Source organism: Eurosta solidaginis, chromosome X (assembly GCF_040869045.1).
Source record: "Eurosta solidaginis isolate ZX-2024a chromosome X, ASM4086904v1, whole genome shotgun sequence".
NCBI classification, from domain to species: domain Eukaryota; kingdom Metazoa; phylum Arthropoda; class Insecta; order Diptera; family Tephritidae; genus Eurosta; species Eurosta solidaginis.
In genome coordinates, this window is record NC_090324.1 from 34,481,437 (window position 1) to 34,493,977 (window position 12,541).

The 12,541-nt window shown below is 39.3% G+C and overlaps 1 protein-coding gene across 1 annotated transcript in view; it reads right to left on the reverse strand.

Moving 5' to 3' along the window:
- Positions 1-3,068: 3,068 nt before the first annotated feature.
- aru (arouser) overlaps positions 3,069-12,541 on the reverse strand; it is a gene marked incomplete at its 5' end in the record, with an annotated part of 438,900 nt that continues 429,427 nt past the window's right edge. The window contains 2 exons of the mRNA XM_067758497.1: positions 3,069-3,459; positions 3,522-3,716. Of these exons, the coding sequence (XP_067614598.1) occupies positions 3,367-3,459; positions 3,522-3,716 (288 nt within the window). The remainder of the gene's footprint in view (positions 3,460-3,521; positions 3,717-12,541) is intronic.

Consider the following 12,541-nt stretch of genomic DNA (forward strand, 5'->3'; position numbering starts at 1 on the left):
GATGGAGGAAAATTAAAAGAAACAACTATTAATGGAACAAAAAGGGCATCACGGTGATGCAGATTTTGCATATAACTGCAAAAAACCGACAAAGAGATGGCAATTAACCATGGGAATGTCAAAATGTTTTCGTTTGACTTACAGAAATGTTTGCCGACTCCTTACCTACATGCTTCAATGTTTTTTTTATAAACGTATGGACTTTCAATTTAACAGTGCACGACGAAGAAACGAAAAAAGCAAACTGTTACATATGGCACGAATTAATTGCAAAACGTGGAGCAAATGACAGTGGCTCCTGCATTTTTAAATGTTTGATGAGCCTGCCAGAATCTATTACTCATGTTATTATGTACAGCGACTCATGTCCGGGTCAGAATTGTAACTCTTATATTTCGGCCATGTTTGAACAAGTTATCGAAAAATATCCTAGCATAGCGGTTATAGACCATAAATTCTTAGTTGTGGGACACACGTATCTTGAATGTGATTCCGTGCATGCACAGATTGAAAGGAAAAAGAAAAATATGTCAGGATCCATTCAGCATCCGCACGACTGGGTCAACGTTATAGCTGCTACGAGAGGTAAATACGTCGTACATGAAATGAAACAGGAAGAGTTTTTTGACTTCAGTGCCCTCCTTAAAATGAACTACACTTGGAGAACGACAAACTCAAAAGGTAATTTTCAAATTATAGCTTATAAATTTCAAACCTTTTCCTTATTAAACATATAATGATACTTATGTATATGTATATATTTACGGCCCGATTCTGTGCACTAGACAAATTGTCAATAAGTTGACAAGTAATCAAGATTTTTATCAAGTAGACAAATATTTCTATTCTATGCATAACTTGATAACTCCAAAAAACTCTACGACCTGTGCTTTTCACCATACTGTGGTGACCTGAATGAAGTAAACCGAAATCAGCTGTTTAGTGCAACAATCGCGAAATGGAATAAACGTACGAATTAAATACTGTTCATTATTTTTTGTAACAAGCATTTTAAAATCATAGTTTTTCCAAGGAAATCAAAAGTGGAACATGGCTAGGCATGACTAATTGGAGCGATATGTCTCATTTTATGCTGCTAACCTCGAAATGGGAATAGGAAAAAATAATCCGCGGCATTTTTTCGGGGTCATATCGGCATGGCTTTGGAGACTCCTTCGGGGTCATTTGTGGGTCATTCCTGTATGGTTTTGGAGACTCCATCGGGTCTTTCCGGGGTCATTTGGGGGACATTCTGGGAGAGTTTTGGGGGACTCCCTCGGAGTCATTTGGGGGACATTCCGGGATGGCTTTGGTGACTCCTTCTGTATAATTTGGGGGACATTCTGGAATGGTTTTGGGGACTCCTTCTGGGTCATTTGGGGGTCATTCTGAGATGGTTTTGGGGACTCCATCGGGTCCTCCCGCGGTAATTTTGGGGACATTCTGGGATGGTTTTGGGGATTCCATCGGGTCGTCCCGGAGTCATTTAGTGGGCGTTCCTGGATGTTTTTGGGGACTCCCTCGGGGTCATTTGGGGGACATTCCTGGGACGGGTTTGGGGACTCCCTCGGGGTCATTTGGGAGACATTCTGGGATAGTTTTGGGGACTCTCTCGGGGCCATTTGGGATAATTTCGGGCTCCCTTTGGGGACAATCTCGGGGTCATTTGAGGGACATTCCGGAATGGTTTTGGGGACTCCCTCGGGGTCATTTGGTGGTCATTCCGGGATCTTTTTGGGGACTCCCTCGGTGTCATTTTGGGGGTCATTGGGGGATGCTTGGGATAACCACTATATGACGCCGGGACGACCCGATGGAGTCCCCAAACCATCCCGGAGTATCCCCCAAATTACCCCGAGGGAGTCCCCATAACCATCCCGGAATATCCCCCAAATTAGCCTGATGGAGTCCCCAAAACCGGAATGTCCCGCAAATGACCCCTAGGGACTCCCCAAAACCATGCCAGAAAGTTCCCAAAATTACCCCGAGGGATTCCCCAAAACCATCCCAGAATGTTTCCCGAATGACCACGGGAGGACCCGATGGAGTCCCCAAAATCATCCCGGAATGTCCCCCAAATTACCCCGAAAGAGTCCCCAAAAGGATCCCAGAACGACCCCTAAATGACCCCGGGAGGACCCCGAGGGAGTCTCAAACACCATCCCGAAATTACCCCCAAAAACCTCAGAAGGATCTTCCCACAATAATAGCAAAAGTAATAAATGTTCTTCCATTTTTGAGGAAAAACTTTCGCTGGATGCGCTATGAGAAACAAACGCCTGGAGTTTTGCAATATAAGACGCCTTTGAAAGCAGAAGTGGAATTTAATGAGTTAAACATCAAACAACGTCGTCCAGGAAAGTTCATTGCTCTATTGCCGATTAGCTATACATACATCTTTGTTGACTATAACAAAAAACAAAAAGCAAGATTTATTGGATACTGCCCCTGATCAACACCGATTTTCTTAACTTCTATAGATATTTACCAGCAGAAGGTGAATGCGAAGTCGAAGCTGATTCGGACCTAGATGATAAAGAGCATACTTAATAATAATAATTATTATTTTTTTTTACTTACATATATGCAAATAGTAATTTAATATTATACACGATGTTTTTGAAATCTTTCATTAAAAATAAATGGAATATTTTGTTTATTTTAAAACAAATTCATTAGTAAAATTAATTCCAAGGTAAATGTCGCTTGAAAAAAGGCATGTTTTGGCTTTTTTTTTTAATTGGCTTTCGTCAAAAAACTTGTGTCGACATAAGGCAAAAAAACCATGTCCTATTTTAAAAAAATGAAATTTGAAAAAAACAGCTTGTATGAGGTAGAATGATTTTCTGTAAGGAAAGGCATTTGACAAAACCACTTATTTATTTCTTTTGTATTTATTTAAAAAAAAGTAAAAGGTTGAGTATAAATCAAATGATTAAATAACACTTCGTTAATTACCTGTATCCAGTTTTAAGTGATTTTGTCCCTTAAATGTAAGGACTCTTTATAGTGGAAGGCCCTAAACACGTTTTTTTGCTCCTCTGAAAAGTTTGCATATTTGAGACAAGTTATTTTGTAAAGTGTCCACAAATATGTGCTCTTTTATTCATTTAGAAATTAACACTTCTGAATGCATCTTAAAATGACATTCGGGAATAATTCATTACAATTTTTCACACTGGGATAGAAAAGGCCTCCTGTTTTAAAGTAAGAAAAACTTGGTTCATAAGACACTTCGGCGATCGACTGCAATAAAAACTTCTTTTTTTGGTTTTAGTTGACGATCTAGAAAATTTTCATACACGCAAATTTTGAGATATCCAAAATTTTTGTTCTATGGTTTTTGCTTTCAATTTTATGCTAGACCTATTCAAAATATCGCAGCTCTCCTTCCTTACATGCATTTTTACTGCGAATCCAATCAGAAGTATTCAGTGATTGTTGACTTACGAAGTTATCCTAGAAGATAAGTGATAACATATCTTAGAATTTCGATTTGTAAATAATTTCATAACACTTACATTTCGAAATATATTTCCTTCGAACGATTGGAAATATTTATTGTTTTCTTTACGTAAGCCGATGTGACGTTCATGACATGAATTGTTTATGCAATCGTTGGAGAAGAGATATGGCGTAACAATTGTGTTTGGAACATGGGCTACTTGACCCTGTATATTTCGAGCCTTCCACCATTTTCGGGTATCATCTAAAATCTAGAAAAATATGTAAGGCGTGAAACACTTACAATACAGATTTACAATATATTTATTTATAACGAATACTAAAATTAAAAAAAAAAAGTTAAAATAAGAAATTTACTGTTGTGAATTCATCTACTTATTATTATAGTCAGATACGGGATTCACAAGGTTAGGTTAGGTGGAACTGGCCGGTCCATGAGGACCCCACATAGACTGATTGAGTCCGTAGTGTTACCAGAAGTTTGTTTTAACAACCAAACTGAAAAACCCTATCAAAACCAGGACATATGTTATAAAATAACTCCGTCCTCTTGGCAAATACTAGAAGCTTCATAGGACTTAAGCCACTTGCTGCTTCTAGATCTGACAGCTGTATCACTCCTAATAGCTGGAGTATTAGCCTGGCAAGTGCAGGGCACGAGCACAGGACGAGCTCCATCGTTTCCTCCTCCAACCCGCACTTCCTACATCTTCTATCACTGACCAAGCCTAATTTAAAGGCATGTGACGCCAGAAGGCAGTGCCCAGTCAGAATAACCGTCATGAGTCTACAGTCCTCTCTTTTTAATGATAGAAGCAACTTTGTTAGTCTAAGGTTGTAAGACCTACACATAATCTTCGACACTTTACAGCCCCGCGCTTGAACCCACGCCTTTCCTGTTTGGTCGATCATGTGCACCTCTCTACTTTGCTTAATTTCGCCCAGTCTAATTGGGACGACTACGGAGCAAGCTTCAAGGGATGGGCCCTTTTTAGCTAGTTCATCCGCTTTTTCATTCCCATCTATTCCCATATGCCCTGGGACCCAATATAGATGTATGCTTCTCCCTGTCCCGATTCTCTCCAGGGACTGCTTACATTCTAACACGCATTTAGATGCTGTGGTATGCAAGATTATTGTCTTAATTTCTGCTTGACTGTAAATTTAAAAGTTAACACGATTGCAGCTTGGGCTATTTTCTTCCAGGGTTTCTACTGCTTTGGTTACGGCTACTATTTCCGCTTGGAAAACGCTACAGTAATCCGGCAGCCTGTAGGGTCCCTTTATTTCGGGATCAGCACAGTATATCGCAGACCCTACTTCTTCCACTACTTTGGAACCATCTGTGTAAACATGTGTCGCCTCGTCCGACATTTGAGCACACTTGCGTCAACCGTCCACCTCTATTGTGGCCTTAAGATCTCCCTTGAAGCAAAGATAGGGAATCAGGTAGTCTGTTCTTCTTGTGATTGATGACGCTATACTACTATGGCCGTATGGTCGGCGCTCAAGCTGCCCTGAGGCACCGAGCCTGGTTGGAGTTGTTAACGCTATGTTCTTTGCTACGAGGTCTACAGGTGGAATGTGCAGAATGGCATATAGTGCAGCTGTCGGTGTTGTTTTCAGGGCTCCCGTAATGATAAGCATTGATAGTCTGCATACCCCCTCTAATTTTTTGAGGTAGGTTGCTTTTCGTGTGGCTTTCCACCAACCAAGAACTCCATAGTATAGGATAGGACTTACAATCGCTGTAAAAACCCAATGAGAATGAGAGGACGATAAGCCCCACGTACACCCCAGCATTCTTTTACATGCATAAAGTGCCGTTGACGCCTTCTTCATCCTCTCCTCAACTTTGAGCTACCATGACAGCTTACTGTCTAGGATGATTCCTAGATACTTTGTACAAGGTTTCTCCTGTAGGGTAACCCCACCTAACTTAGGCCTGATCCCATTTGGGACCTTGTACCTCTTTGTAAACAAGACCATATCAGTCTTATCCGCGTTGACTTTCAACCCGACATTTGATGTCCAGGTATGAATATCCCGAAGCGCCGTATCCATTAAAGAGGCACTTTCCACTTATGACAATAGCAACGTCATCCGCGTAAGCCGTAGGTGGGAAAGCTACACGAGCAGTTCTCCAAGAGTGCCATTCCACGGCCCCCTCCTTGAAACTTGTAGCATGGCCGGGAATATACCATATATAGACTTAGAAAACATCTTCACTGCCCATTCGATCTTGGTATCGGTCACCAAGCCCGGTATTACCCGCTCCGTGATCGAAGTGTGAGTGCTTTCTGCTGGCTCTTCTAAACCATCTCCCGATGGGAAATGTGTATCGAGAAGCACCTCAAGGGATTCCTCACTATTACGTGACCATTCCCCGTTCTCTTTCTTTATTAGTCCCTGGACTATATTTCACCTTGCTAGGACTTTTCTCAACCATGCTGTTTCGCTGGAGCACCCCATGTCCGTACAGAAACTTTTCCATGTAATTCTCTTCGCCGTGGAAATTTCACGCTTGCAGATCCTCAGTAGATCCCTGTACTCGTCCAGAGACGCTTCGCTTTCCGCGGTGTTTTGTAGCTTAAACATTTCTTTTACTTATCTTCTTAGAAGACTCAGCTCATTACTCCACCATGGCGGCTTTGTTTTTCCTCTGAATCTTCTTAAAGTGCAAGCTTTGTTATACGCAGTCATAAGCGTACTTCTTAGGAATTCATTAAACTCCTCCAGTTCTTCCACATTGGCAACCTCTTTGGGTTGTCCCAGTTTCGTTTCTACCTGTTTCTGGAATTTAGTCCAGTTTGTTGACATAGGGTTTCTAAAGGTTCCTCCCTTCTCTACGCTCTTTATGGGGATGTTGAAGCTGATATACGCATGGTCTGAGAAGGATGGTCTATCAAGAACCATCCAATCATACCTTGATATATCACGTTCAGAGCTCAGTGTAATATCCAAAACATTGCTAGATGTTAGACCAATGTATGTAGGGACATTTCCCCTGTTGGCTATCTGCAAATTGGTTTGCAGGATGTAACAAAATAGAGATTCGCCTCTCTCGTTCGTATCTGCTCCTCCCCACGCATTGTGGTGCGCATTTGCATCCGCGCCTATGACCAACCGCCCTTTTCGCCCTTCGTCCTGTACTAGCCTCATGCACTCCATCGGTGGAGCCCCCGCAGCATGGGCCATGTAGCAGGACGGCAGGATAAGTGCCTGCTTATTCCCTTGCTCAACGGCCACCACCACGAGGTCCTCAGTAGTGTAATTGGGCAGCATATATAATGCAGCTGTTTCCTTACCATTACTAAAGCTCGCATCCGTCCCTACGTTTGCGCATAGTAAACGCCAAATCCGCGCCCGCTAAGTCCAGAAACCTTTCCTCCCGATGAGAGCCACGGCTCCTGGATCAGCGCCACGTCAAACGAACCCTCCTAAAGGGTTGGGAGGAGTTCGCTCGATGCCACTTTACTGTGCTGGAGGTTTATCTATAGGACTCGCAGCACCATTGGACTGTTTGTCCCCCTCCAACACCTTCGCCGTGACGTCGTCGTCCTCCCCTTGCCCTTTTGGTTTAGAGTGTTCGAAGCCCCCTTCAGCCTATTGTAACTGTTGTGCCGGGTTTCCTCTGGGCGACTCACAGCAGCATCTGGCTGTTGGTCCTCTCCTAACACCTTCGTGGTTACGTCGGCTACCTCCACCTGTCTTTTTTCCCTTAGGCTTTTGTAGTCCTTTCCGACTTCGCGCACTTCCGGCGTGTTGGGATTTTTATTCTCGGGACTTCTTTTCCTGAGTCGCATATACATTTTGCCTGTACCAAAGGACATTTTTGGCGGCCACCGTGGTGTGATGGTAGCGTGCTCCGCCTATCACACCGTATGCCCTGGGTTCAACTCCCGGGCAAAGCAACATCAAAATTTTAGAAATAAGGTTTTTCAATTAGAAGAAAATTTTTCTAAGCGGGGTCGCCCCTAGGCAGTGTTTGGCAAGCGCTCCGGGTGTATTTCTGCCATGAAAAGCTCTCAGTGAAAACTCATCTGCCTTGCAGATGCCGTTCGGAGTCGGCATAAAACATGTAGGTCCCCTCCGGCCAATTTGTAGGGAAAATCAAGAGGAGCACGACGCAAATTGGAAGAGAAGCTCGGCCTTAGATCTCTTCGGAGGTTATCGCGCCTTACATTTATTTATTTTTTAAAGGACATTTTTCCAAGCTGCCTGTACAATATATCCTCCGCGTGCTTGTTTATTTGGAATATGTAGAACTGACCTTCCTCCGGAGGCCGAGACACAGTGAGTACCTTCCAATCCTGTGTCAGTATGTTCGGATTCTGATTCTGCAGAAGTCGCAGTGTATCCTCCGACTTCACTAAGTTTTTTAACAAAATTCGACATTGGTAACTTATCTTAACAAAAATTTTAACAGTTCTGCTATCCACTAACTTTTTTTAACAACAATTGGCAACAGTAAGTTAGCTTACCAATAATTTTCACGATTCTGCTTTTTACTAATTTTTGTCAACCCCAAAACTTGACAATATAGAAACCTTATCGATTTTGACAATTGGTAATTAGAAAGAAATAACTTTGCAGTTGTTGTATGACGAGATAATTAGTTTAAAGAAACAAAATACTGATTTCCTCAACATTGTAAAGGAGCTCAAAGAGGAAAACTCAAAACTGTGTGCTAAAGTATGCAAGTTTGAAAGTGCATTGAACTGGAGAGCAACAACTGCTGAGCAGCGCTGTCGACATTGTTGGTGTGCCGCAGCTAGCAAGTGAGAATGCCAGTGAATGCACAAAAAATATTTTAAGCTCTGCTTTGTGTATAACCGTGACGACAGAAGATTTAAGCAGATGTTATATTAAAAAACTACAGAAGAGAAATGAATCTTCTCATTTGGGTAATGTGCTGCGTGTTCACTTTGCTTCTATTGAGATGAAGAGAAAAGTGATGTCTAGTAAACAAAAGGCAAACCACTGAGCTTTTTGGTGAGGTAAACAAACACAATATTTACATAAATGACAGTCCACTAATTTCAATAGAGCTTTGTTTACAGCGGCAAACAAAACAAAAAAAGCTAAAAGTTATAAGTATCTGTGGTTGAAAAATGGAAAAATCATGATAAAAAGGCTGATAATGGCGAGGCTGTTGCTTTAAGAACTTTTGACGATTTGTCAAAAATAACTTAGATTCATATAATTATTTATCATCAAAATTAATGGTATTTTTAAATTTCCTATATAATGACAGCGATGCCATAAACACGCCTATTAAATATTTAAATTTATTGGGTAGTACTCGTGACTCTTTTGTTGTTGTTCACCAAAATATACGCAGTCTTCGGCAAAATTTTGATCTTTTGGTCTGTGATTTTGAGTTGTTTAAAAACAAACCCGATTTAATTTTTGTTTCTGAAATATGGATATACTCTCATGAAGTACGAGACTTTACGATACCTGGCTATACTTTTTTTGCTAACACTAATGACCAATATTCTGCAGGTGGTGTTGGAGTTTTTGTTCGAAATATTTACGAGTGTGAATATGTCGAATATAACATTACAAGCGCAGATATATTAAAGATCTCCTTAATCATATCTGACAAAGTTTTCAATTTCATGTGTGTCTATAGATTACATTCGGTTTCTGCACAGACATTTTTGGAAGAGTTTTCAACTCTCCTTTGTAGCGAGAATTCAGGCAATTTCATTATTTTAGGTGACTTTAATTTGGATATCCTCAGACTGAGTGATACAACTGATAACTACCTAACGCTTATGGCTAATCATGGTTTAACATCATTCTTAAATGTATCTACTCGTAGTGTTTCTGGAAGCTGCATCGACCATGTTTTTGGTCGCAGCAGCTGTAGTACTTTTAAAAATATTTCCGGCATAAACCTTGACTTTAAAATTACAGATCATACTATGACTGGTATAGTAATAAATATTGCATGTAAAAAAAGCATAAATAGAAGTAACACGAGTTCAAAATTAACCAAGATTAATTTCGGTTTGCTTAATCAAAGCTTACGGTTTGAGTCTTGGGGCAAAGTTTTTGCTGAGAAAGACGTATCCAATGCATATTACATTTTTTTAAATACTTTTATAAGCCACATTCAGGCTGCAACCTTCTCCGTCACTTCACCTAGATCTGATATAAGGTTAAAGTCTTGGATAAGTAAGCAGTTGATGAAAAAGATTCGCCTTAAAAACAAGCTTGGAAGAAAGAGCACTAAAAATCCTTCGAATACAAGGCTTCGTAGTCGACATAGAGATCTTTGTAGAAGGTTAAGAAAAGAAGTACGATTGGAACGCGACAGTTTCTATCGAAATGAATTCAGTTTGTCGTTTGGAAACCCAAAAAAGGAATGGAATGTTATAAACAGCCTTTTAAATCGGAGTCCTAAATCAATTGACTCATCAATTGTTTTATGTAATAGTGGCTTAAATATTTCTGATCCCACAACTGTAGCAAACCTTTTTAATAGTCACTTTTCAGCAATCGGGCAAACTTATACAACTACTTATACATACGAACTTTCAATGAATAACTCAGTTATTTCAAATTTAGGTAGTAGTTTTTTCTTTGAACCTTTACTGGCACTGAATTACTGAAGGTAGTAAAATCGTTGGACAACTCCAGATCTTGTGGCTCTGATGGTGTTTCAAACCAGGTTTTGAAAAAAGGCGCTTTAAATTTGGTTGACATTTTAATTTATTTGTTTAACAAAAGCGTGTACTCTGGAACTTTTCCTACTGATTTAAAATGTGCTGTTGTCATTCCTTTATATAAAAAGGGGAACAAAAAAGATATAAACAATTACCGACCAATCTCTTTACTTTCTTCTATTTCCAAAACTTTTGAAAAGCTTGTTAAAAGTAGAATTCTTTCTTTTCTTAACAACAAACATTTTTTCAGCTCGATGCAATACGGATTTAGATCTGGACTCTCAACAGAAGATGCCCTGCTGAGCTTTTGTTCTGTTATTTATGGCGAGTTAGACAAAAAGCAGAACTGTGCTGGCCTGTTTATTGATATCACGAAAGCATTTGATATGGTTGATCACCAAATACTGTTAGATAAATTGTATTGCATAGGCTTTCGTAGCTTTATGTACAATTGGCTCAAATCATATTTATCAGGAAGAGTGCAGAAAGTAAAGGTTGGGAATTGTTTAAGCAATTCTGTGACAACTACCTTAGGAGTACCCCAAGGGTATGTTCTAGGTCCAATACTGTTCCTTGTTTATTCGAATTCTTTATTTTCTTTGCCGTTCTATGGCAAGGTTACCGCTTTTGCAGACGACCTTGCTATAGCGTATAGTTCATCGAACTATCTGGATTTGGTAGCAGGCGTCAACTTCGATGCTCATTTGTTGAGAGTGTGGTTTGCTAAACATAAACTGATCGTCAGCAATAAAACTAAACTGATGTATTTCAACATCATCCAAGAACCTCACCTGATATTGCCATTATATTCCACGCCACTGACTGCAGACGTTTCTCCCTTAGCAATAAGTCGTGCTCTGGTACATCGTTTAATCATGAAACAAATTGTAGCGATAAGTGTTTCCCAATTGAAAGAGTTGATACCTACCAATATCTGGGTGTTTCTGTGGACCAATCCTTAAGTTAGTCAACAAATATTTCTCGCCTGAAGGCATACATGCGATCTACTGTGCGCTATTTTTATAGTCTAAGGAATATATGTTCAAACGCAACACTGAAGACGCTTTATTACGCTTTGGTTCACTCTAAGCTTCAATATGGCATATGCTGCTGGGGTGGTGCGTCTTACAGTAAAATCCAAACTTCTTACTATTCAAAAATGTGTCATAAGGAAAATATGTAATGTGAACAGTTTCCACCACAGCATAGAGTTGTTTAGAGAGCTGAAAATTCTTCCAGTAAAACACATGTACTATTACAAGGCTTTAAAAAAATTCTTTATTCCTTGTGGGTATTTACACAGCCTAGTCACGGATAATTATAATTTGAGGCAAAACTCACTCGGACTTGTTGTTGTTCCCACATCTCGTACTACCCATTATAATAACTTTTTTACTATCGTATCTTGTAAAGCGTTCAATACGCTACTTGCGTCTATACGTGTCATTAGAAATATGCGTGAATTTTTAAAACATATCAAATCATTTTTATTAGAGCAGTCACACGACGACATCAAAACTTTGCTGAACCCTGCCACTTAGTAATTTAATTTCAACATTGTTATTTTCTATTGTTATACATTTTATTTTACATTTTGTAACTTTAACTTCAACTTATTAACTATTTTCACCCCGCACACATTTGTATATATTTATTAATTTTTTTGAGATGGTATTCAAAACTTTAACTAAAACGATAACTTTACAGAATGCTTTACTTTTCTTTCAATTTCAATGTATTAATTTAAGTGGCAATTTTATATATGTAAACATGTAAAAAATTATTTTGATTTGAAAGAAAATGAATAAATCTAATCTAAATCTAAATCTAAATCTTATCGTGGTCTTCCTTGATGTGGTTAAACTGTGTAAAAATCTATATATAAAAATCTATAAATTTTTTAAAATAACGTCGCTAAATGCCATGTATTCACATAACATCACACATAATTCTCCTATTTTAAAATGGTTTTTGGCATTTGAAAGCTTAGCTACGTGAGCTGGTACAACTAATATAACTTGAAGGTATATATTACAGGGGCGTGGCAAATTGCCAAAATGTAATAAAAAATCATAAAATTTTTGTTTACACAGCTATAACTCATAAACGGAAGGATGGATTTGAAAAATTCTACTTTTCAGTAAAATCTTGAAATATTTGCATTCGTTCTGCATCAAAAAAAAAAATACTTGATTCCTTTTTATATCCGCCAAATTGTTTAAGCAAAAGTAACATTTTTACCAAAAATTCGTGTGTGTTATTGTTCGGTGTCAACTGTGCGAGCAAATTACTTTTGAGTGAGACATGATGCGACACATACGTATATACACATAGCATTCGCTGCGTTATTTAACTTCGGCCGTAGGTTTATAGGTATGCATGTGTTTTCATATCAGCTT